Here is a 27,496-nt window from a genome sequence, read left to right on the forward strand (position 1 = left end):
CTCTCACAGACCTTCAATATTAAATAAAATTCATCAGTGATTATAAATCCTTTGCATATTTTTATATTTTGCCCCCCTCTTACCAATCCCTCTCAATTGATTTACCCAAGGTTACGCAGTTAGTAAAAAGACTTCATTTTCAAAACTTCCACCAACACACTCCTCTCAATAAGGTGATGATTCAGTCTGAAGGGAAAATACTTTATTAATAAGATGCCAACTAATCTTTAAGATTTTATGAAAATCCTCGTGAGTGGGTGGCAAATAGGATATGGTGAAGATACAATATAAAACTGAGGTCTCACAAACATACCTTTAAGTCCTTGTTAAGGCCAATGACACAGGTAGGGGTATAAGCCAATGACAGGAAGTGTGAAAGAGGAAACCAGAACCAGAACTGGGTAAAGACAAGGACGCCAACCACAGAAGGCATATGGGTGTGCCCAGTTCTGGACTGCAAGGAGATTGTGACATTATGTCCACCTGTAGAAAAGGAGAGAAATCATAAACATGAATCTAGTTGAGCAATAATAAAGATTTCTAAGTACTACACTAGGGAAAAATTTGGTGATTATTTTGAGAGTATAGTTCTAAAATCTAATATGAAGTCACTGGAATTAGTTAGCCAATGAGCTATCTAGGGTGTCCAAAATTGGAAATACTGGACTAAGGGTAATTTAGAACTTCTTTCTATATAGATAGGCATTTTTCAAAAACTAAGCCTGAAGGATATCAGAACGTGTATGCTTAATTAAATATTAATCTATATTGTACATTGGCTTTTAATGTGCAAACAAAAAGTAAAATTTTAGTACATATCATATTTGTAAACAGTGGCAAAGAGACAAGAGGTAAATACTGTTTGCTTATTTTTATTCTTTCTGCTTTAGTCATGTCTGAATGCAGGCAGCTCCAAGATTAACTAGCCTTGTGATCTTGGACAAATCACTTTACCTCTAAAAGTTTTTTTTCCCATTGGCAAAATGAGAGTTTGAACTTGAGCATTTGAACTAGAGCACTACCACTAACGAAAGAAAAATTTTAATATCCAATCCTTGATTCAACTGAAAAAATTTTTTGAGGAAGCACAATATGTAAAACAATGAAATCAGAGCTAATTCTGTTAAATCAGAAGAGATTTGGGGCTTGAATCTGACCTGTAAATCTACCTCTTTCCACGTCCCCTAGACTTTCCCTTGAGGGAGTGCAGAGAAACACAGTTTGAAAGCTAGTGAACAAGAACTAAGATCCAAGTATCAGTTAGCTAAGATCTCTACTGGGACCTCATAAGGCTGAGATTCTAGGAGGCTTTAGGGGTTGCAAACTTGAATGTCTTTAGGAACTGGTCAGGTAAACAAATGAGAAAAGTTGGACTGAAAGCAGTGTGAATTGAAGCAAACTGAAAAGTTCATGTCGGGCTTCCCTGGTGGCGCAGTGGTTGAGAGTCCGCCTGCCGATGCAGGGGACACCGGTTTGTGCCCCGGTCTGGGAAGATCCCACATGCCGTGGAGCGGCTGGGCCCGTGAGCCATGGCTGCTGAGCCTGCACGTTGGGAGCCTGTGCTCTGCAACGGAAGAGGCCACAACGGTGAGAGGCCCGTGTGTTGCAAAAAAAAAAACAAAAAAAGTTCGTGTCATATTTAAAGAGGACATGTTACTAGGGGTGTTAGATCCAGGGTCACTATGTAATTTTGTTTTTAAGAGTACACTTGAATCTGGATTTCGGACAAAATTTTGCAAATTTTGCTAGGCAGGCAAAAACGTATTTAAGGCAGGTATGGCCCATGGCCTGTTGTGTTGCAGCCTCTGGCCTACAGTAACAGTGTTAGTGTTGGACCCCAGAACTTTGAGACACGAATCTTTTAGTTTATATAATATAGCCCATAAAAATAAGGCTTGTTTGTGCCTAGTCACCATCCTAATATGAATTCCAATTCTGGATTTCCATTGCTCACATTTCACTTCTCTTCATCTCAGTATCACACAGACACCTTCATGTTTTTTATGTATTTATTTATGGCTGTGTTGGGTCTTTGTTGCTATGCAAAGGCTTTCTCTAGTTGCGGTGAGTGGGGGCTACTCTTTGTTGTGGTGTGCAGGCTTCTCATTGCGGTGGCTTCTCGTGTTGCGGAGCACGGGCTCTAGGTGCATGGGCTTCAGCAGTTGTCACACGTGGGCTCAGTAGTTGTGGCTCACGGGTTTAGTTGCTCTGTGGCATGTGGGATTTCCCCGGACCAGGGCTTGAACCCGTGTCCCCTGCATTGGCGGGCCGATTCTTAACCACTGCGCCACCAGGGAAGTCCTGCCTTCATGTTTTGCTTGGAGTTAGGAAGTGAGTACTAACTTTACTAAGCCAAAAAGCAGTTTTTATAAGAATCAGCGTTCTACTGTTCAACCAAATAACCTAGATTTTCTTAATACTCCCTCTACAGATATTTCATTTAAGATTTTACCTAGAAATAAATCAGGTATACTTTAATTGTGTTTTTCCAACAGGAATGAGTTATACTTTTACTGTCTACTTATATTCTTCCCTATTCTAAACCCTACATTCACAGAATGCTTACAATATATTAAAAATTTTGAAATACTGAAAAAGATTCCAAGGAGCCTCCAATCTAGTGAAGACAGATAATTAGATAATTAAAATAAGGCACAAAAGTATTATGTTAGGTATAACTGGGTACTAGGCCCACCTACATGGTGGAGGCTGAATACAGTAGAAGAGGGGGGAAAGGCTTCCTAGAGAATGTGATATTTGATCTAAGTTTTGAAGCTGAATTTTCTTTTATTTCAATGAAACCTATCTTCTTCAGACTTAGAAACTAAACTAGCCTTTAGTTCTAATAGTTTGAGATTTAATATGAAACAAGGGCAAGTTTATTCTGTTGATAGTGTTTGCACAGTTTTACAAACTTCACCATAAACTTTCTTAATCTTCAGCTTTTCTCCTTGAAGAAACCAAATCATTGAGTGAGTTCTCATAAACTTTACTCACTCCTTTGAAGTTGCCCTCTCCAGATTTTCTCTACTACCATTCACTTCTGAGAGAGAAATTACAGGACTAAAATTTTTTCTAATGCAGTTGCAGAAATGTTTTCCAGGAAGAAAGGATATTAGCAAACTGAAAAAGGGTAAGAAAATAATCTTATGCTCCTAATAGCAAATATGGCAGTACACGACTTTCATGTACTTAATGACACTAAAAAGAGAAATGGAAAGAAGCATCAAAACTTGATTGGTTCACCACAGATCAAACAGACACTCCCCCAAAAAAAGATGGAAGGAGCGAAGGGCTCAAAGAGGAAGGAGGGGAAACCAGAGAGAGGACTTCTAGTAAAGATGGCAGAATAAAGCTAAAACAAAGAATTATTCTCTCCCCAATTTCGTAACAAATGACTCTAATTTAGTAGTACTAAAGAATAAGTAAAGGGTTGAAGCCTAAAACCACAAACTTCAAAAACTAGCAGCTAAAAGAAAACATAAAAGATTATGGATTAGTAAAATGTTACTTCTAAATCCTATTTAAAAACCAGTTACCAAAAGTAGCCAATCTGAAAAGGTTACATACTGTATGATTCCAACTATATAACATTCTGGAAAAGGAAAAACTAAAGCTATAGAGACAGCAGAAAGATCAGTGGTTGCCCAGGGACTGGGGGTGCGGGGGTGGGGAGGGAGGGAGGGATGCAAATGTAGAGCACAGAGGATTTTTAAGGCAGTGAAAGTATTCTGTATGATACTGTAAAGGTGGATACATATCATTACGCATCTATCAAAACCCATAGAGAGTGAACCCGAATGTAAACTAGACACTGACAAAATCCAGTCAGTTAAGGGTTAAGTCTCAGTATAGATACCTTGGAAAAAGAAACAGCAATAAAAGAAATGGTGGTGAGCACTGAATCCCTTTAAATAAGAAACTAAGACTAAACTGTGAGAATTATGATTTCACAAGAGTATGTAAATGTTACGAGCTATGACAATGTAAACATAAAAATTTTGGAAGGTGGCAAAGAATGAGAAAGGAGAAACTATGGCATGTCAGTGTCTGTATCATTTATACATGGGAGAGAATACCATCAAGAACTGAAATGGTTTACTTCATCTAAAGTATCTATAGAATACTGTCCTTATTTATATACAGCTGCAACGAACTATCTTTAAATTAAAAAGAGAGAAAAATATAAATTGTACGTTAAACACTAAAAATTTAAGCAGAAAACTCTCAACTTCTTGGAAAATTAAAACAGAACAAACTTTACTAGACAAATGGATTAAAAGAGAAGGGTATTTGCCTCAAAAATTTAGAAAACAAGGACTTCCCTGGTGGTCCAGTGGCTAAGACTCCACGCTCCCAATGCAGGGGGCCCGGGTTTGATCCCTGGTCAGGGAACTAGATCCCACATGCATGCCACAACTAAGAGTTCGCATGCCACAACTAAAGATCCCACATGCTGCAACGAAGATCCTGCGTGCTGCAACTAAGACCCAGCTTAGCCAAAATAAATAAATTAATTAATTTAAAAAAATTTAGAAAACAGCACCAACATTCTAAGAACGAAAAAGCAAATAAGAGTCAAGCAAAAATAAAGAATTTAGGGGAAAAAAAGATTAGCAATAGCATATAAACAAAAAGAGAAATCTCTAGCAAATCTAATTAAGAAAAAGATAATATAATCAAATTAGAAAGGAGACAGATTTTTTTAAAAAGCCTTATATATAAGGGAGATTACCTAAAATTAAAAAATAAGGATGCTGAAAATCTTAATATGACTAAAAATACTCTAAGTACAAAACCTGACAAGGTTAACAAAAAAAACTTACAATATCAAAAACTTCAGCTTCTTTCTCTGATTTCCTTCACTAGAAATATAAACACATTTCTAGTTGACCAGTAAAAGAATATTTGCAATAAATATGGCTAACAGTGTTTTTATTAGAAGAAATTAAGATAACCAACAAGTTTTAGAAAAGCTCATCTAGTAATAGAATTACTATGAAAACCTTGAGATACCATCGTTTTACCTTCCAAATTAGCAAAGATTAATGAAAAAGATTATATTCTACATGCCTAGGGTACAGTTAGAAAAAGAATCTCACACTTGAATGAAATAGTTATGCTTCCTCCCTTCTACCCTACTGAGTGAGATATCACCAGTAATAACAGTTAAAGAATAGGCTGAATGAACCCCAAGTCCAAGGTACTAAAGCACACCATTCTATCTTTTTTTTTTTTCTTTTTGCGTTACGCGGGCCTCTCACTGTTGTGGCCTCTCCCATTGCGGAGCACAGGCTCAGCGGCCATGGCTCACGGGCCCAGCCGCTCCGCGGCATGTGGGATCTTCCCGGACCGGGGCACGAACCCGTGTCCCCTGCATCGGCAGGCGGACTCTCAACCACTCCGCCACCAGGGAAGCCCCACCATTCTATCTTGAAAGGGTAGCCCATCTCTTTCTAAATAAACCATAGTGTAGTGGTGAAGAATGTGAAGTCAGGAGCCAGTTGGTACAGTGTGCTATGCATTTACTAGGCAAATATTCCATGTATCTTATTTTAGGATGATTTAGCTGCTAGAGTTTGTCTAAAACCTAATTTTTTCCTCAAAAAAATTCCAATGTCAAACTGTTTAAAACTGATATATATTAAGAAAATTAAAGGAAAAGAAATCAGCCAACACTCACTGAGCACTTTACTAAGTGACTGGGACTGTTTTAGTTGCTTTACATGTATTTTTAATCCACCAACACTATGAGGTAGACCTTACGAAACAAGAAAACAGACATAAAGAGGGGAAATATAGCTAGTACTGTAAAGGGACTGGGATTCAAACCGTAATAGTCTGCAGTCTTAACTCTACTAAATTATTTCTATGAACTACAGGCTCCAAATTTTCTCCAGGAGTAATTTGTCCCAGACTCCATTTCTACATTGTCATATAGTTAGAACATATATTTCATTAGATTTAGTTTAAACAGACAAATTAATATGGAAGATTTAAAAACATTTACCTGCATCCAGTATGCCCTGGGCCAGAATAGCGCCAAACTTGGCCATGACATCATCGTGTTTATCATTGATGACTTTCGAATACAGCTGTCTGAACTGATTCACCTGAAGGAACAAGAAAAACAATTATAGTCTAGTTCTATTCACTTGCTGTGTCATTTTCGAGCGGGGAATAGACTGCTCAAATGGCAATGAAACCTGAGTTCTGATTCACAACATTCAAAAAGAGAGCGTTCTGGGCTTCCCTGATGGCGCAGTGTTTGAGAATCTGCCTGCCAATGCAGGGGACACGGGTTCGAGCCCTGGTCTGGGAAGATCCCACATGCCACGGAGCAACTAAGCACGTGAGCCACAACTACTGGGCCTGCGCACCTAGAGCCTGTGCTCCACAACAGGAGAGGCTGCAATAGTGAGAGGCCCGCACACCGCGATGATGAGTGGCCCCCGCTTGCGCAACTAGAGAAAGCCCTCGCACAGAAACGAAGACCCAACACAACCAAAAATAAATAAATAAATTTATTTAAAAAAAAAAAAAAGAGAGGGTTCTGGACCGGATTTGAAGGCAGAACAGTCCCATGGTTGAAATCATGGATGTCATGACTTTTCTGGTATGGGAGCACCAGCTCTGTTCTCAATCCTCATTCCACAGTGGATGATTCAGACTCAGGGGAATGCTGAGTGTGATTTCATATTGTACCACTGTTAGTCAGCAGGCTTAAACAGTTCAAGTGAACACTAAGGCTTTCAGTGAACTCTGAATTACACCTCTTCTGCTCACCATCAACCTACAGATTTCCTAATCGGCACAGTCCTTCAATTCTACCTTACAACAAACTACCTTTCACTGCAGCTGTGTGAGGCATATTTTGGATTTATATTCACATATACAATAAAGATTTTCATTATGCTTACACATCAATTTTCAGAGGACACATCACAATAATTACTCTTACCAAAAGAATACATCAAGGGACTTCCCTGGTGGCGCAGTGGTTAAGAATCCGCCTGCCAATGCAGGGGACACGGGTTGGCTCCCTGGTCCACGAAGATCCCGCATGCCGTGGAGCAACTAAGCCTGTGTATCTCAACTACTGAGCCTGTGCTCTAGAGCTTGCGAGCCACAACTACTGAGCCTGCACTCTAGAGCCCGTGCTCCGCAACGAGAAGCCACCGCAGTGAGAAGCCTGTGCACGCCAAGGAAGAGTAGCCCCCACTCGCAACTAGAGAAAGCCCGCGCGCAGCAATGAAGACCCAATGCAGCCAAAAATAAAATTAATTAAAAACAAAAAGGGAAAAAAAAAATCTTAAAAAAAAAGAACACAGCAAAATGGAATATATGCTGACTCATTCAGGGAGGGATTACTGGTAATTTTTGTTCGCTTCTTTATTATTTTCTAAAATTAACATATATTGCTTTTATAATTAGAAAATAATATTTATAAAATATATGTTCTCATCAAAATATCTGATTTTGGGGTGACAATAAGGGAAATATTTTATGCTTCCTCCATGTCTTACACTTCTCTATTTTCCCACCAAGTGCTTTTCAAATGGTAAGCACCCAGAAAGGAGTCGGCTTGTTCAAGAAGCACATGATCACCAGAGCTCCCCAAATCTGCCAAAGGCAGAAAATATTGAATTTGAGTTTCCCAATATAATGATTTTATCTGCATTACATATTCTTTCAGAATCTCTTACCCTTTTCATTTATCTTGGTCGGGGAGGCCACACTGTGATACAGCGCAGAGTAACATAGGGTCAGACAACACTGGCTTATAAACACCTCTGCTCTAATAAGCTGTTTGGGTAAGTTACTTGGCTTTTCTGAGTCTCAGTTTCTTCGGCTGCTGTAAGGACTATATGAAGTAATACATATGTAAAGTAATGTGTAAAAGTAATGTGCAAAAGGCATTTTATGATTCAGTAAGCATGGCTGTCTTACCATATCAGAGCAGAGTCCTACCAGTCCTCCATGACTACCCTCTCTGCAACCTAAATACTGCTATCAAAATGATATTCCTTAAAATGGTTCTCACTTATTTATTCATAGGCAACGACAGAATGTGATAGCGAAAACAATGAACTAACTCTGCCACTACCCAGCATATGACCATTAGCAATCCACTCACTTCTTTACATCTTACTTTCTCTAACTATAAAACCCTGCACGATGAGATCATCACAAAATTCCCTTCTAGTTTTAAAAATCCTAAGGTTTGATGATTTTACTCTGGTTCAACAAGTCAAATTCCTTTGATTCTTAACTTATTTTACATGAACACTTATATTACCTTATATAGGATGGAAATTTTATGTGCTAAGTTTACATGAACTTACAAAAAGAAACGCTGGACAAAGCACTGTATGTACATTATAAGGAAGAACTTAAATATAAAACCACATCCCAAACAACAGAACATTTGGTGAAACTAAAAGATGGAATAAAAAAAATCAATGCAAATACATAACGGGTTTATCCAATCAATATTAAGTAGACTAGTACTTTAAAAAAGCTAGTTTTTGTTCATCACTTAAAAATTTTTCCTCACATTTTATTACTTATGCAGCAGTAACTTAATTTTCATTATTACGATTCTTCATAAAGAATTATTATATTAGGTTAGGATAGTATCTTATTTGGAAGGCGACTTTGAGCCCATCTGGTCTACTCTGCCTAATTTACAGATGTGAAAAATGGAACCAAGATAGGTAAAATGACTGGCTTGCTTGTGATTACAAACAATTAATTGCAGTCATGGCTAAGGATCATGATTTTCTGACTCAATTTCATCGCTATGAATAGTATGGCCCCCACATAAAACAAATTAGAATTTGTAGAAGAAAATCATATTAATTTCCCATTTTATATTATGATAATCTCACAGAAAAGACAATTAAATTTCAGACAATGCCGTGACCCATGCCTTCTGCTGTGCCTGATTATCTAAAATCTACCTTCTCCAAATCCTGCATTTAAAACACTCATCATGTTTTTAACTCTGTACACCTTATACTGTTGGAAAAAAACAAAACCCATACTTCTATGTCAGCGAGAAAAATAAAGGATGGGAGAAGGGCATAAAGTTCCATAAACGTCTTTTCTGTGGTTACTTATCACCTAGGTGTGTCTCTTCCTGTTTTTTTTTTTTTTTCCTGTTTTCCTGGATATAGAAATGAAGCTGTACATCAGGGATCAGTTTTAGAGGTTTTTTTTCCCCTCTTCTCTTTCTATGACATTACATTAGCTCTTATGATTTCAACTAGGTATATAATTCCTTCCATGAACTCACTGAGGCCCGAAGAATTTTGGAATTCAGAATTTAGAAAGGTGACATGGTGCACACACCATAAGTTATGCAATATGCTCAGTGGAGCGTGGGGGTAATATCCCATAATCAACCAAATTAATATTTCTGAAGCAGCAAAATGAATGTTTACTAAATGGGATAAAGGCTATAAATGAGTTCATACTGGCTCAGATTTTACAGCCAAACGAGTCCTTAAAGACAGACAAAACTCTTAGTTTTCAGACCTTTCTGTAAATTAGAATTGCAGATAAAGGCCATGAACTTATATAATTTATCTGGGCTAGCTCCCATCTCTTTCTTTAGTTCTGTTTTTTTTCCTATGCTCTCATCTTAAATCCAACTGACTTGCTATAATCTCAAACTTAACATGCCTAATGTGAAAATTATCTTTATTCTTTTTCAAGATTCCTGGCAATGCTATCATGATTTTCCCACTATCAATATCCCAAGTGATGTTTTCAGCTCCCTCCTTAATCTTATTAGTATTATTTTGTTCATGGTAGTTGGTTGTGCCTTTTCTTTATATTATCACCAACACTTTTAGGGTCCAAATCCCTGTCTTACTTAAGGCAACAGTATGGTAATACAAATTACTATTTAAAAATGTGTTATGCTGTAAAATAAAACCTTATAATATAAACGTTCATGCTGATTTATTTTAAAACTGCAAAAGCTGATCAAACTTGGCCAAATATGATCCTACTTCCAAAAAGGGTACATGCCAGTGGTGGGAGAAGCTTCCTTGTAATAGGCCTCAGGCTAGATGATATTAGGCAAGGAGGAGCACAGGATCCCATTCTTACACTTTAATATTTTTATCTGATTCTATATATGATACTTGTTATATACATGTTCAAATAACTGCTAACAGTGGAGTTCACTTAATAAGAAAAACAGAAGATAGATCCTTCATAAAGAGTTGGGTTCTGGAGACAAAATAACTCCAAGGACCCATAAAAGAACAGTATTCTAGTTAAATGGTTCTGAACCTCTGGTCTAAGAGCCTTCTAAATTGGGTTTGTAATCACCCAAGGGTGTATGTATGTTCTGGGGTCTATGTTTGTGAGAGTGAGTGAGCAAGAAACTGGCAGAAGAAAAGCAAAGATGTACTGGAGTTAGTTAAGCTAAGACCACAATGTGTAGAGCTTAGTGTTTAGACAGCATTCTGTAAAAGGATGTGAGGTAGATCATGACTGCATAAAAAACATTTCCTTTGGAAATTTCCATTAAAAATCTCACAAAATATCTGAGAAATGTCCCTTCTGTATTCCTTTGAGGAGGGGGTTATAGTCTTGATGAAATTAACACTTGATCTTTGATTTCAAGGCATTTTCATGGACTGGTTTGTAACCTTGTGACTGGGACTCTGTAGCCTTGAGAACTTACTTCTCTTCAAGCTTGTTAACAGCTTTTTCTTTTCAGCAATATCACATGCCACCCCAAAAGAATATCAATTTTTTAAATTTTGGCCACGCCACATGGCTTGCAGGATCTTAGTTCCCGGAGCAGGGACTGAACCCATGCCCCCTGCAGTGGAAGTACGAAGTCCCAACCACTGGACCGCCAGGGAATTCCCAGAATATCAATGTTGCCTTCTTCGCAATTATCAGGTAAGAGAGAGATATAAACTATATATAGCCTACAAAGCTCTTGATCACATGCTTAAGAGCAGAAAACGATGAAACAGAACTTAAAGTTTAAGGATTCATGAAGTGAGTAACAATTTTATTCTAAGGGATAGTGTTTCCAGAAAGAACATCTGTTGTATACACTTTTGCTTTTGTAGTCACTGGGGTACACATTTAACTTTCCCCATTGAGTTTATATTAATGGCACAGCCTACCAGCTATAACTGCATTTTAACATTCTTATCAATACCCAAGATTCTGATACAATGTGAAGACGCAAGTGTACACCACATATTCACATCAGCTAAGACTTCATTCAACAAAATTTATGGAATGATTACAAAATACTAATTATTTAAACTGCTGTATTTTTTACATTTTCTAGATATGAAAAAGTTTTATTTATTAGAATAAATAGTTGAAAGGTTTTTGAAACTATACAGCCTACCCTAACCTAACCCCACCCCCATTACAAAGTACTCTGCCATTGTTGGTACAGAGCTTATGGTTATAAAATCAATGAAATCCTATAGCAGAGGATGGGAAGATGGCAAAACATTTGTCATGTTCACAATACACATAACAAGAAAGCAACATGCGAGGTCAAAGTGAATAAATATCTATATATTACTGTTAGGGGACGTGCATTCCATGGTCAAACTTCCCTCTTTAATGACATTACTCAGTTGGATAACCTCCAGCTGATAAAGCTCAACAGAAGATCAAAAGCAGAAATAAAAGATGCAAAAGCTACTCATAACTGCTCTATTTAAAAACAAAAACCAAAAAGAAATGTGGTCTGCTTGAAAAGATGTTTATATTCTAGAAGATACAATATATTAAATAATGTATTATTAAAAGAGGATGAGAAGTTTGATTCTATTTTTGCAATAATCCAATTTTTATAAGTCTTAAAAGTGATTTTAGGAGAGAGTAGGACTGGATAAAAAAAAAAAAAAAAAAGGACAACAACAAAAATGATAGCAACTGCTCAGAAAAGGAAATCTATTAAAGCTCCACAGAATAATCAATGAGTTCTGAAATTTTTTTTCTCCTCCTCCCCAGTCTATCTATTGATACTTTGCTAAAAATGAATCTGCTTAATGAGGCAGAAGACAGTATACCAGTGGCTTTTTCTGTTGTCAATTTCTTTGACTGTTTCTTATATAGGAGCAGAATTATACAAGGTTGTTAAATGCCCTAACTTTAAATTAAGAATTAAAGATCTGAAATTACTGCATAAGCTATATACATCTATTAAACATGTCACACATGGTAATTTTTAGTATATGTAATAAGATTTATGCACTTTCTGTTTCTCAACAAAATGAGAAGTTCTGGGTGAGGTGCCAAGATACATTAGTTACCGAAGTCTGAAATGAGGTCTGAGAGACTAACATGAGGAAATTTTAAAACAGATGCCTCAAAATCTGTTAGGGGGCCATCCACAAGGTATATATGAGGACTTGATTGTATCAATAGAAGGATATGTGAAAAGGATTTCTCTACGGGGAAAACTGGGCTTTAAGTCTTTCCCACTAACACTAAGCCTAGAGATGGGCTTCAGAGACACCATGTGGTGAGCATGTGGTGAGCCTAGTATGATCAGTGGTCATTGTGCACTGACATCTGACACATGAGTTATGAGGCATTAGCTATTGACTGAGGCACAAGCAATGAGAGAGAGAGGGGGAGAGAGAGGGAGAGGCAGGCAAAGGTGCACTGAGAGCCAATTATACTCCTACCTACAAGAAGGGCAAAAAATGCAATAGTGTTTCTGTGGACAGATGTGGGTCAAAGAAGAAAGAAAGCCTTCCTGGAGCCATTTGAAACCCTGCCCAAGGGATCTCCAATGACGGCAATGACATTCTAACAGAGAATCTGGATGTACTCATTTCTAAACTGAGATTGTATATATTATATAAAGTTTTTATTACCTCAGAAGGATGGATCAAAAAATATCACAGACCACTTAGTTTGCATCTTGTATCACAGGAACAAGTTATCCTACTGAATAAATTTTAAAAGCACAGCAGGAGGCAAAAATTCAAGTTGATTTTTATGATTTTGTCAACCCATGAGTTCTAATTTTTCAAGTATGGCTATATAACTAAATTAACAAAGTGACCATAAATTTATAAAAAATGCAATCAAAGAGTATTATATACTTAAAGTTCTCCTATTCTCCTACCTCTTTACTTTCTGTGAGTTCAGTGTACACCATACTTGAGGTAGAAATGTCCTCAAAAGAAGATAAGCTACCAAAGAAAAGCCTGAACCAGCTCTCTTCTAGAGAATTTTTTTGTTTGCTCACCTTGGGACAAGTGATTTCAGTCTGCTGGATCATGATGAGAGCCGAAGCTATGAGAGCTCCTTGCCTCACATAGTTCACAGGGTCATTTGTCATTGGTTCTAGCAAATTAATTGCTTCCTGAAAGCATTAACAAAAAAAACTTTTAATAAAGTTTATATAGCTAAATTTTCAGATTAGTTACTGTCTTTCTAAGTCAATATTTTCATCTAACATTGTAATCACAAGTTAATTTAAGACAACTTGGATGCAACAGTCAAAACTGAGTATGCTTTAAGTTTCAATATAATTGATGGTAAGTGAAAAGGAAGCTTACAACACAAGTGCTCCTGTCTTGGGGTAAAAGAGATAAAAAAGAAAGTAGAAAAAATGAGATTAATGTTTGATAAACACCTATTATTTTCCAGGTGCAGTGGGAGGTATTTTATATATATTATCCATTTAATCCTCTTCATCCTAAAACAACAATAACAGCAATACAAAACAATCTTTAAAAACAAAGAAACAGAGTTAGGTAAAGTAAATTGCCAAAAATCACATAAGTGTAGCAAACTCAGGCCAGTCTGACTCTAAGTATCCAACTTCCTTCAAATACTAGAGTAAGATAATATCTTAAGATGATTTTACAAAATCTAATTTAAAAAATTAAATAAATCGAATGTAAATTGAAACAAACAAAAAACAAAGAGAAACAAAACTCCCAAAACAAAAAAGATTTTACCTGCTAGGAGAATGGCAACACAAATTAAGTCAAATAGGACTAGAAATGATTCCATGGTTACACTTCCCACATATGGTGGGATTTTCCAAAATGTTTACCAGGATATCCCCAATATCATATTCTTCAGAATACCAGTTCTATGAAAACAGGATTCCTTGATTAAATAAGTTTGGGAGCTCCTGCATACTGTATATCACCCCCTCTTGCGATTCAAAAACGTATCTAGCACACCAAGGGCTCCAGGAGTGTACATATCATAACAAAAGGTTCAAGAAACCTTATTAAAGAAACTACTAGACCTTTGCATAGCCCAGCATCTGTTCATTGTATTTGACCAAGAACTCTTTTGCTCCATATAATTTCTATTACACACCCTGCAGGACCTTTGTTCAGTACCCCTTACAAGATCCTTAGGTAGGTATAAATTTGGAGGAACAAAGCAATTATTTTATATGATTATCAAACTTAATTTAATACAGTATGTCATTTCTCAAATGTCCTTTGTTCCAAAGCCAAGTAAAGGAAGAATAAATTGAATCCTTTTTTGGGGGGCGTGGGGGAATGACTTCAGATTTCCTTTCACGTTGATTTATTTACTTAAGAAATATCAGAGCAAGAGACTGGTTCAAGATAGCGGAGTAGAAGGATGTGCGCTCACTTCCTCTTGAGAGAGCACTGGAATCACAACTAACTGCTGAACGATCACTGACAGGAAGACACTGGAACTCACCAAAAAAGGTACCCCACATCCAAAGACAAAGGAGAAACCACAATGAGATGGCAGGAGGGGGGCAATCACAGTAAAATCAAATCCCATAACTGCTGGGTGGGTGACTCACAAACTGGAGAACACTTATACCACAGAAGTCCACCCACTGGAGTGAAGGTTCTGAGCCCCACGTCAGGCTTCCCAACCTGGGGGTCTGGCAACGGGAGGAGGAATTCCTAGAGAATCAGACTTTGAAGGCTAGTGGGATTTGGTTGCAGGACTTCAACAGCACTGGGGGAAACAGAGACTCCACTCTTGGAGGGCACACAAAAAGTAGTGTGAGCACTGGGACCCAGGGGAAGGAGCAGTGACCCCATAGGAGACTGAACCAGACCTACTGCTTGTGTTGGAGGGTCTCCTGCAGAGGCAGGGGGTGGCTGTGTCTCGCCCTAAGGACAAGGACACTGGCAGCAGAAGTTCTGGGAAGTACTCCTTGGCGTGAGCCCTCCCAGAGTCTGCCATTAGCCCCACCAAAGAGTCAGGTAGGATCCAGTGTTAGGTCGCCTCAGGCCAAACAACCAACAGGGAGGGAACCCAACCCCTCCATCAGCAGACAAGCTGATTAAAGTTTTACTGAGCTCTGCCCACCACCAGTCCCTCCCATCAGGAAACTTGCACAAGCCTCTTACACAGCCTCATCCACCAGAGGGCAGACAGCAGAAGCAAGAACTACAATCCTGAAGCCTGTGGAACAAAAAACACATTCACGGAAAGAGAGACAAGATGAAAAGGCAGAGGGCTATGTACTAGATAAAAAAACAAGATAAAACCCCAGAAAAACAACTAAATGAAGTGGAGATAGGAAACCTTCCAGAAAAAGAACTCAGAATAATGATAGTGAAGATGATCCAGGACCTCAGAAAAACAATGAAGGCAAAGATCGAGAAGATGCAAGAAATGTTTAACAAAGACCCAGAAGAACTAAAGAACAAACAAACAGAGATGAACAATACAATAACTGAAATGAAAACTACACTAGAAGGAATCAATAGCAGAATAACTGAGGCAGAAGAACGATAAGTGACTTGGAAGACAGAATGGTGGAATTCACTGCTGTGGAATAGAATAAAGAAAAAAGAATGAAATGAAATGAAGACAGCATAAGAGACCTCTGGGACAATATTAAACGCAACAACATTCGCATTATAGGGGTCCCAGAAGGAGAAGAGAGAGAGAAAGGACCCAAGAAAATATTCGAAGAGATTATAGTCAAAAACTTCCCTGACATGGGAAAGGAAATAGCCACCCAAGCCCAGGAAGCACAGAGAGTCCCAGGCACAATAAACCCAAGGAGAAACATGGCAAGACACATAGTAATCAAATTGGCAAAAATTAAAGACAGAAAAATTACTGAAAGCAACAAGGGAAAAAATGACAAATAACATACAAGGGAACTCCCATAAGGCTAACAGCTGATTTCTCAGCAGAAACTCTACAGGCCAGAAGGGAGTGGCATGATATATTTCAAGTGATGAAAGGGAAGAACCTACAACCAAGATTACTTTACCCAGCAAGGATCTCATTCAGATTCAATGGAGAAATCAACAGTTTAAAGACAAGCAGAAGCTAAAAGAATACAGCAGCACCAAACCAGCTCTACAACAAACGCTAAAGGAACTTCTTTAAGTGGGAAACACAAGAGAAGAAAAGGACCTACAAAAACAAACCCAAAACAATTGAGAAAATGGTAATAGGAACATACATATCGATAATTACCTTAAACATGAATAGATTAAAAGCTCCAACCAAAAGATACAGCCTCTCTGAATGGATACAAAAACAAGACCCATATATATGCTGTCTACAAGAGACCCACTTCAGACCTAGGGACACATACAGACTGAAAGTGAGGGGATGGAAAAAGATATTCCATGCAAATGGAAATCAAAAGAAAGCTGGAGTAGCAATATTCATATCAGAGAAAACAGACTCTAAAATAAACAGTGTTACAAGAGACAAGGAAGGACACTACATAATTATCAAGGGATCAATCCAAGAAGATATAACAATTATAAATATATATGCACCCAACACAGGAGCACCTCAATACATAAGGCAACTGCTAACAGCTATAAAAGAGGAAATCAACAGTAACACAATAATAGTGGGGGAATTTAACACCTCACTTACATCAATGGACAGATCATCCAGACAGAAAATTAATAAGGAAACATAAGCTTTAAGTGACACAACAGACCAGATAGATTTAATTGATATTTATATGATATTCCATCCAAAAACAGCAGATTACACTTTCTTCTCAAGTGCACACAGAACATTCTCCAGGATAGATCACATCTTGGGTCACAAAACAAGCCTCAGTAAATTTAAGAAAACTGAAATCATATCAAGCAACTTTTCTGACCTCAACACTATGAGATTAGAAATCAATTACAGGGAAAAAAACCTAAAAAACACAAACACATGGAGACTAAACAATACGTTACTAAATAACCAAGAGATCACTGAAGAAATCAAAGAGGAAATCAAAACATACCTAGAGACAAATATGACAATCCAAAACCTATGGGATGCAGCAAAAGCAGTTCTAAGAGGGAAGTTTATAGCTATACAAGCCTACCTCAAGAAACAGGAAAAGTCTCAAATAAACAGTCTAACCTTACACCTGAAGGAACTAGAGAAAGAAGAACAAACGAAATGCAAAGTTAGCAGAAGGAAAGAAATCATAAAGATCAGAGCAGAAATAAATGAAATAGAAACAAAGAAAACAACAGAAAAGATCAATAAAACTAAAAGCTGGTTCTTTGAGAAGATAAACAAAATTGATAAACCATTAGCCAGACTCATCAAGAAAAGGAGGGAGAGGACTCAAATCAATAAAATAAGAAATGAAAAAGAAGAAGTTACAAAAGACACCGCAGAAATACAAAGCATCCTGAGAGACTACTACAAGCAACTCTATGCCAACAAAATGGACAACCTGGAAGAAATGGAAAAATTTGTAGAAAGGTATAACCTTCCAAGACTGAACCAGGAAGAAACAGAAAATATGAACAGACAAATCACAAGTAATGAAATTGAAACTGTGAGTAAAAATCTTCCAACAAACAAAAGTCCAGGACCAGATCGCTTCACAGGTGAATTCTATCAAACATGTAGAGAAGAGCTAACACCCATCCTTCTCAAACTCTTCCAGAAAATTGCAAAGAACACTCCCAAGCTCATTCTATGAGGCCACCATCACCCTGATACCAAAACCAGACAAAGATACAACAAAAAAAGAAAATTACAGACCAATATCACTGATGAATATAGATGCAAAAATCCTCAACAAAATACTAGCAAACAGAATCCAACAACACATTAAAAGGATCATACACCATGATCAAGTGGGGTTTATTCCGGAGATGCAAAGATTCTTCAATATACACAAATCAATCAATGTGATACACCATATTAACAAACTGAAGAAGAAAAACCATATGATCATCTCAATAGATGCAGAAAAAGCTTATGACAAAATTCAACACCCATTTATGGTAAAAACTCTCCAGAAAGTGGGCATAGAGAGAACCTACCTCAACATAATAAAGACCATATATGACAAACCTACAGCAAACATCATTCTTAATGGTGAAAAACTGAAAGCATTTCCTCTAAGATCAGGAACAAGACAAGGATGTCCACTCTCGCCACTATTATTCGACATAGTTTTGGAAGTCCTAGCCACAGCAATCAGAGAAGAAAAAGAAATAAAAGGAATACAAATTGGAAAAGAAGAAGTATAACTGTCACTGTTTGCAGATAACATGATACTATATATAGAGAATCCTAAAGATGCTACCAGAAAACTACTAGAGCTAATCAATGAATATGGTAAAGCTGAAGGATACAAAATTAATGCACAGTAATCTCTTGCATTCCTATACACTAATGATGAAAAATCTGAAAGAGAAATTAGGAAACACTCCCATTTACCACTGTAAAAAAAGAATAAAATACCTAGGAGTAAACCTACCTAGGGAGACAAAAGACCTGTATACAGAAAACTATTAAGACACTGATGAAAGAAATTAAAGATGATACAAACAGATGGAGAGATATACCATGTTCTTGGATCAGAGGAATCAAAATTGTGAAAATGACTATACTACCTAAAGCAATCTACAGATTCAATGCAATCCCTATCAAATTACCAATGGCATTTTTTACAGAACTAGAACAAAAAAAGTCTAAAAATCTGTATGGAGACAGAGAAGACCCCAAATAGCCAAAGCAGTCTTGAGGGAAAAAAATGGAGCTGGAGGAATCAGACTCTGTGACTTCAGACTATACTACAGAGCTACAGTAACCAAGACAATATGGTACTGGTAGAAAACCAGAAATATAGATCAATGGAACAGGATAGAAAGCCCAGAGATAAACCCACACACCTAGGGTCAACTAATCTATGACAAAGGAGGCAAGGATACACAATGGAGAAAAGATAGTCTCTTCAGTAAGTGGTGCTGGGGAAACTGGACAGTTACATGTAAAAGAATGAAATTAGAACACTCCCTAACTCCATACACAAAAATAAACTCAAAATGGATTAGAGACCTAAATCTAAGGAAAGACACCATAAAACTCTTAGAGGAAAACATAGAAGAACACTCTTTGACATAAATCACAGCAAGAGATATTTTGATCTACCTCTTAGAGTAATGGAAATAAAAACAAAAATAAACAAATGGGACCTAATGAAACTTAAAAGCTTTTGCAAAGCAAAGGAAACTACAAACACGACGAAAAGACAACCCTCAGAATGGGAGAAAATATTTGCAAACGAATCAAGGGAAAAAGGATTACTCTCCAAAATATATAAACAGCTCATGCAGCTCAATATTAAAAACACAAACAACCCAATCCAAAAATGGGCAGAAGACCTAAACAGACATTTCTCCAAAGAAGACATACAGATGGCCAAGAAGCACATGAAAAGCTGCTCAACATCACTAATTATTAGGCAAATGCAAATCAAAACTACAATGAGGTATCACCTCACACCAGTTAGAATGGAATCATCAGAAAATCTAGAAACGACAAATGCTGGAGAGGGTGTGGAGAAAAGTGAACCCTCTTGCACTGTTGGTGGGAATGTAAACTGATACAGCCACTATGGAGAACAGTATGGAGGTTCCTTAAAAAACTAAAAATAGAATTACCATATGACCCAGCAATCCCACTACTGGGCATTTACCCAGAGAAAACTATAATTCAAAAAGACACATGCACCCCAATGTTCACTGCAGCACTATTTACAATAGCCAGGTAATGGAAGCCACCTAAATGCCCATCAACAGACGAATGGATAAAGAAGATGTGGTACATATATACAATGGAATATTACTCAGCCATAAAAAGGAAAAAACTTGGGTCCTTTGTGGATGGACCTAGAGACTGTCATAGAGACTGAAGTTAAGTCAGAAAGAAAAACAAATATCGTATATTAACACATATATGTGGAACCTAGAAAAACGGTATAGATGAACCGGTTTGTAGGGCAGAAATAGAGACATAGAAGTAGAGAAGAAACGCATGGACACTAAGGGGGGAAAGTGGCGGAGGGATGGTGGTGGTGTGATGAATTGGGAGACTGGGATTGACATATATACACCAATATGTATAAAATAGATAACTAATAAGAACCTGCTGTATAAAAAAATAAAATAAAATTCAAAAGAGAAAAATCAGAGCGATTAATAAATAATACAAATACCATATAAATGTATTCCTTTTCCTCACTTCCCTGAAAAATGTAGTGCCGTTGTTTAGAAGAGAAAGTTTTGCAAATGTTACTCATATTGTCAATATTGTTTATGAAGTATTCATGATAAAAATATAAGAAAATTTCCAACTTATAAGTTAAAAGACACTAACTTGGCCTTTGAGGTATGTGATATGACCTCAAAGATACATTTTAGACTAAATAGGTGTTTCAGGCTTTTAAGAAACAAAATTAACGTGCCAAGTTTCAGACAGATAGGTATTGATACGTAGATCATACAAACTATCTAGAAATAAAGCAGACTTGTTTAGTATGAGTAATGAAGAATATTCATTGAATTAAATTGTCAGATACTGTGTCTCAAAGAACATTTGCTCCTAGATAGCATATTAAGTTTAGAATAATCTGGAAAGAAAATAATCTAATTTACATTTAACTTATGAGGTCTGACATAAATGTCTACTAAATACCGGAGGGAGAAAATACTTAGTAAAACATCCAACTATATTTTTCCTTTGTTTATAGAACAGATGTGTCCTAGAAAAAAATGAAGGCCTATTTCTATAAACTGTATTTTATACACACAATGACTTTTCTAATAACACTGAAGATACATTCTCATGTAAGAAATTCTCCTCCAAAAGAAATGAAAACATTTAAAAAACAAAACTGTGAGGACAGAGACCACGTCCAACTTGTTCATCATCATATCCTTAAAATGATCTTCCCTTCATCATTCGACAAATATTTACTGAAACTCTACTATGTGCCAGGTCTGACTTTAGGTTTTAGCAGTGAACATTCTGTTCTCAGGGACCTTACATTTCAGTGGAGAGAAGACAGACAATAAATAAATAGGTGTAAAAATATGTCAGGTGGGGCTTCCCTGGTGGCGCAGTGGTTGAGAGTCCACCTGCCGATGCAGGGGACGTGGGTTCGTGCCCCAGTCCAGGAGGATCCCACATGCCGCAGGGCGGCTGGGCCCGTGAGCCGTGGCCACTGGGCCTGCACGTCCAGAGCCTGTGCTCCGCAACGGGAGAGGCCACGGCAGTGAGAGGCCCGCGTACCGCAAAAAAAAAAAAAAAAAAAAGAAAAACAATGTCAGGTGGTGACGAAGAAAAATAAAGCAGGGTAAGGAGACAGAATAAGAATATTGGAAGGGCATGTCTCTATAAATTTTTATACAATTCTCACCACATATAGTGAAAATGCCTATTTTAATTCCTAGCTTTAATAATGTTTTATGTGACTAGAAAAAAATTATTTGTATCCAATACTAATACTCTTTATTAGAGAAAAAGTCAAGCAAATTAAAATGTAATTCCTGGAATCAATCAATAAACTAATAATTATGCTTTACTTTAGTTCGGACAAGAGATGATTTTTAAAAAGCGGCTCCTTTCTGATGTAAAGACACTGGGAATATAATCATGTTCTTCTTCTCTCTCTCTCTCTCTCTCTCTCTCTCTCTCTCTCTCTCTCTCTCTCACACACACACACACACACACACACACACACACACACACACACACACACACACACACACACATGCCTGTGTGCTATTAAAAGAAAAGTGCACCTTTTGGGGAACTGGCCAAGGTGTGTTCATGTGCTCTATGAAAGGCAAAATGTGGTGATTTATGTTATTGCTGTGAATCAAGAATACTTGTTACTAAAGCATTGGTGCATTTCTTTATGACTCTCATGACAAACTGTTTTCAAATCATCAATGTACCTAACCCAAGTCTTTATTTTGTCACTTTTGTGGGCTTAACAAATACCAGGTTATCTATTATGTTCTTGAGAAAACAGGCAAACAGCAGTTAAATATAAACTTAAAACAAACACACAAAAAAATCAAACTGAGTTGACTGTGGTGGCCTCAAATAAGAACTTTGATTTCCACAATACTTATTATGCAAATTAAACATGTAAAATAACAATGTAAAGCCAGAGTAGCTCTTCAAAGAAAAAAATACTATTTCTTCTTTTTAAAGAAATCAATGCTTTCATAAAAAATTCAACAGCATTGTTTTCATTAGAGCCATCCATGTAATGTGGTGGTTTGTTCTTAAACGGCTTTGAGCAATCCAGAATAGTTAAGTGAGGAAGTTCTGGGAAGCTTAACTTGTGAGGCAAGTTAAGTCTTACAGATCACACCACACTTGTATTTTTACAACTGTTACATAAACTTTTCGGCTACAGAAAACAGTCTGGCGCCAGAAAAGAACTGACCGCATTGGCTTTGGCCTTTACCTTGTTTCCTGTACCAGCACAGCAGATGCCCAGGGCCATTGCAGCTCCATAACGCACATGAGGATTGTAACTCTCTGACAACAATGAAACGACACTGGGGCACTGTTCAGGGGTCCTGATAAGAAACAGAGAAAGTGAAGACAGTGTTATAGATAACATATTTTAAATCAAGATGGAAGAATTTTAATCAATTTTTTGAAAGTTACGGGAAACAACAGTTATATTTAACACAGAAGTTACAGAATTAAAAATCTCCAACAGAATTCTAATTATTGATATTAGAAAGCTATCTTCAACATTCAGAGAATATATGAAAAGAAAGAGGAACATATCAGTGATCCCTCAACCACAGCTCTGCATCACAGCATTACTCATTCCCTTCTGTCTTCTCCAGGGTGGGGAACAGCCCTACGGGGGGTGGGGGGGTGGGGGGGTGGGGTAACGGGGACGGGGAACACTGCCCTACGTCCATTCTTATAACTCCTGCTTACTCTGTGTCTTGTTTCAGAAGACAAAAGTCACTTACAGAGACTCCAAGATGTTTCCAAAGCTGCACAAAAGATTTAAAACTCCCAGTATTACTCTGATTGAATATTAAATTGTTAAATAAGACTTGGTATGAAAAAATTCTGATTTTTTTTGTCTTCAGCAATTATTTTTGTGTTGATAAGAATAGAGAAATTGTTCTTTTCTCATCTTCTTCATATTTGCAGCAAATACAGAAGAGAGGACAACCTTGACAAATGAAGTATCTGATCTCATCTTTGAAGGACTATCCTGTTATAGTGGTCACTCCTGAGGGGGCAGCAGGTTGGGTGTAGTAACTAGAAGAGACTGTAAGGGGAGTTTCTGGAAGGCTGGTACTGATGTTGAACTAGGTGCTGGTTACACAGGTGTGTTCAGTTACGAAAATTCATCAAGCTGTAGGCTAATTATGTTCATATTTTTAGATGTATACTACACTTCAATAAAAACTTAAAAAGAGACTATTAATATATTACGTTTCATTAGAACGCTTTTTCTTTTTTCTTTTTCTTTTTTTTTGCGGTATGCGGGCCTCTCACTGCTGTGGCCTCTCCCATTGCGGAGCACAGGCTCCGGACGTGCAGGCTCAGCGGCCATGGCTCACGGGCCCAGCCGCTCCGCGGCATGTGGGATCTTCCCGGACCGGGGCACGAACCTGTGTCCCCTGAATCAGCAGGCGGACTCTCAACCACTGCGCCACCAGGGAAGCCCAATAGAACGTTTTTTAAAAAAAGTATCCTGTTGTGAATAAAAGCAGTTATTACCTACAGACCAATTTAAATCTATAATTCTATGTTGAAATTGTCCTCTAGCCTCAAACTCCAGTGAATGGTAAATTCAAATTTCAAATGGAGTAGAGCCAAGTTTATGCAAACTGTCTATAAAGGTGGAATTTTGGGGGAGAGGCAAGATAGGGGTAGGCGATTAAGAGTACAAACTATTATGTATAATATAAATAAGTTACAAGGGTATATTGTACAACACAGGAAATACAGCCAATATTTTATGGTAACTATATATGGAACATAATCTTTTAAAATTGTGAATCACTGTTGTACATCTGAAACATATATTATACATCAACCATACCTCAAAAAAGAAAAAAAGGTAGAACTCTGCTATCACTCTTTCTTGAAAATGTTCTTTCTCAGTTTGATGAAGCTAGCTCCTAGTACGAAAAATCTGTAAACAATCTAGTGGCAACAATACAGAAGAATAGTATAAAGAAAGCAATGTACTAGGAAACAGAAGATCTGGGTTCTAGTCTTAGTTTTGTTAGTTTCTCAGTACATGACATCAGGCAAATCACTTAAATTTTCTTTTCTGTAACTAGAGATAATATTTCTTGACTATCATGCAGGAATAATATAAAAACAAATGAACAAATACACATATGCTTTCAGTTAATGAGTACTGAGGTAAATAACAGTAAGTTATATAAGAAGTAAAAAACCCATGTTCTAGTTCCTGTTTTGCCTCTAAATAGCTGGGATAATTTTAGACAAGGCTCAATTAACCATACACTTTGGGGTCCCTTTTCACATCGGAAAAAGAACGAATTGGACTAAAAGTTCCATAAGGTCTGTTCCACTTTACAATTCTATGGCTTTTAAAAATGAATCAATCATCAAAGGTTTTAAATCAGTGTTCATTATTACAGGACATTTCATCAATGAGAAATATTCCTATGAAATAAAAATGAAATTTTAAAGGTGATATCATACCAAAGAGGTTGCTGGAGAATTACTGTAGTTGACAGCATCATTGTTTAACTTTTTAAAAATAAATAATTAATTAATTTTTTGGCTGCATTAGGTCTTCGTTGCTGTGTGCGGGCTTTCTCTAGTTGTGGTGAGCGGGGGCTACTCTTTATTGCAGTGCACGGGCTTCTCAATGCGGTGGCTTCTCTTGTCGTGGAGCATGGGCTCTAGGCGTGCAGGCTTAGTAGCTGTGGCTCACGGGCTCTAGGTGCGCGGGCTCAGCAGTTGTGGTGCACGGGCTTAGTTGCTCCGCAGCATGTGGGATCTTCCTGGACCAGAGCTCAAACCTGTGTCCCCTGCATTGGCAGGCAGATTCTTAACCACTGCACCATAAGGTTAAGTCCCATCATTATTTAACTTTTATTTTTCACTTGCATTGGGCTAAGAACTTAAAAGTTCTGTCCATAATTTTTTTTTAAATGTATTTATTTTTATTATTTATTTTATTTTTGGCTGTGTTGGGTCTTTGTTGCTGCACGCGGGCTTTCTCTAGTTACGGCGCACGGGCTTTCTCTAGTTGCGGCGAGCAGGGGCTACCTCTGTTGCGGTGCGCGGGCTTCTCATTGTGGTGGCTTCTCTTGTTGCGGAGCACAGGCTCTAGGTGTGCAGGCTTCAGTAGCTGCGGATCGCGGGCTCTAGAGCGTAGGCTCAGTAGTTGTGGTGCATGGGCTTAGTTGCGCCAAGGCGTGTGGGATCTTCCCGGACCAGGGCTCGAACACGTGTCCCCTGCATTGGCAGGTGGATTCATAACCACTGGGCCACCAGGGAAGCCCAGTTCTGTCCATACTTTGATACTCAAATCCTCTGACAAACTCAAACATCTTATCACATAACAAATTATAAATAAAACCACTCAAGACTGCACATGTCTCAAGGGGCAAGGATGGAGACTGTGTCTTCTGTACTTTTTCCCATAAATTAGTGGCACAGTGCTAGGTACTAAAGATAAAATAATTTTTATTACTTAATAGAAGACAAAGGGAGCCAAACTAAATATATATTTAGAGACTTGACCAACAAGTATTTCCTACTAGGTTCAAATCCTAAGGGTTAATCACTGGGAAAAATATCAGGCCCTTCCTTGTTCCCCTCCTCACTTAAGTTTTTAACTCAGCTAGATAATCAAAAATGAGAGAGTTAACAAGTACCTCTGAGTTACTTCGTAAGGGCTAATTGTGTGTCTTTTAATTTTATGTGCTTTGAAGTTCCCAGTAGGGAGACCACATAAAGGGCTAGGGAAGGCCTACTTTAAAAAGTAAAACACTGAAACAGGTAACTAAGTTCTGATTTGTTGTTTCAATAAAATTTCTTGGCTTGTAGCTAACAGTCATCTTACCAACTTACTATTTGTACAACCTTCCAGAGAGCAGGAATTGTGCAAGGGCATATGCACAAGTCACTACCATATTATCCAACCATAAAGTGCACATATGAATTCCTTTTTTTAAAAACATACTGGCTATTAACTACTGTTTATTGAATATTTTGTACAACCTCAATATTAAATTGTATTAATCAAAATGCTTTCAAGAATATGTGTCTTTTCTAATCTATCTTCCCTAGAAAAGGAAAAAATATAGCACTATACGTATACAGGCAGAAACACTGTTCTAAGCACGTGGGTTTGGTCCATCGCAGCGGGAATTTGGTGAGGACATAAACCTCACGGTAGTCCCTTGGCAGAGTTATGAATTTATATTTTCATTAGGTAGGTGCCACAGGATTACCATAATGACACAGGAATTAAGAGTATTCCCTCTGTTTAAGTCCCTTGTACTCCCTACCAACAGACTCCAAATAATCTGAGCAGCATCCTGAATTTTGAAGTGCCCGTTGAACATCTTTAACTAAATAGTCCACAAATACCTCAGTCAATACACAGAATTCTGTACAGAAAGAGGAATAAAGGGCACCCCTCCCCTAAACTGCTTCTCTTTCCGTCATGACTATTCATCTATACACCAAGAAAACTCACATTTTCAATCATTCTATTCTCTCATTCCCCACATCTAATCTGCCCAATCAAGTGAAACCTTTAAATCTTGTTTCTGTTTGCACTGCTTGTTTTAGACCCTGATCACCTCTCACTTGAAATAATACAGTGATTCCTTAAACGATCTCTCTCTTCCTCCTCTCCCTTTCGTTTTCAACATGCTGTGGTAGAGAGAACGTGGGCTTGGAATTTGAAAAACCTGGATTCCAATTCTAGTGCAGCCATTTATTAATAGAATGGCAATCATTAAGTCTCTCTGAGACTTAACTGCTTCATGCATAAAATGATATCTGCTCCACCTTATTTATGCTGGGGAGTTAGTGGTGTGGTAGAGTAGAATACTATACTATAATTACTAAAATCTTAATGCATAACCAGAAATTGCCTTTGGGCCAGAACCAGGAATTTGGTTACTAGTATGCTGTAGTTTGGGCTCTTATTTTTTAAGAAAGGTAAGGCAACTCATACCCAAAAGTTCATTCAAAACAA

General features: G+C 37.6%; 1 protein-coding gene across 2 annotated transcripts in view; it reads right to left on the reverse strand.

Moving 5' to 3' along the window:
• The window catches only part of PSMD1 (proteasome 26S subunit, non-ATPase 1), a 105,681-nt gene that overhangs the window by 17,545 nt on the left and 60,640 nt on the right, over positions 1–27,496 (reverse strand). For both annotated transcript variants that reach the window (XM_060151879.1, XM_060151880.1), the window contains 4 exons: positions 22,730–22,844; positions 13,259–13,375; positions 6,011–6,113; positions 314–483 (listed from right to left, as the gene is read on the reverse strand). In XM_060151879.1, the coding sequence (XP_060007862.1) occupies positions 314–483; positions 6,011–6,113; positions 13,259–13,375; positions 22,730–22,844 (505 nt within the window). The remainder of the gene's footprint in view (positions 1–313; positions 484–6,010; positions 6,114–13,258; positions 13,376–22,729; positions 22,845–27,496) is intronic.

The sequence above is a fragment of the Lagenorhynchus albirostris genome, chromosome 6 (genome assembly GCF_949774975.1).
Source record: "Lagenorhynchus albirostris chromosome 6, mLagAlb1.1, whole genome shotgun sequence".
NCBI classification, from domain to species: domain Eukaryota; kingdom Metazoa; phylum Chordata; class Mammalia; order Artiodactyla; family Delphinidae; genus Lagenorhynchus; species Lagenorhynchus albirostris.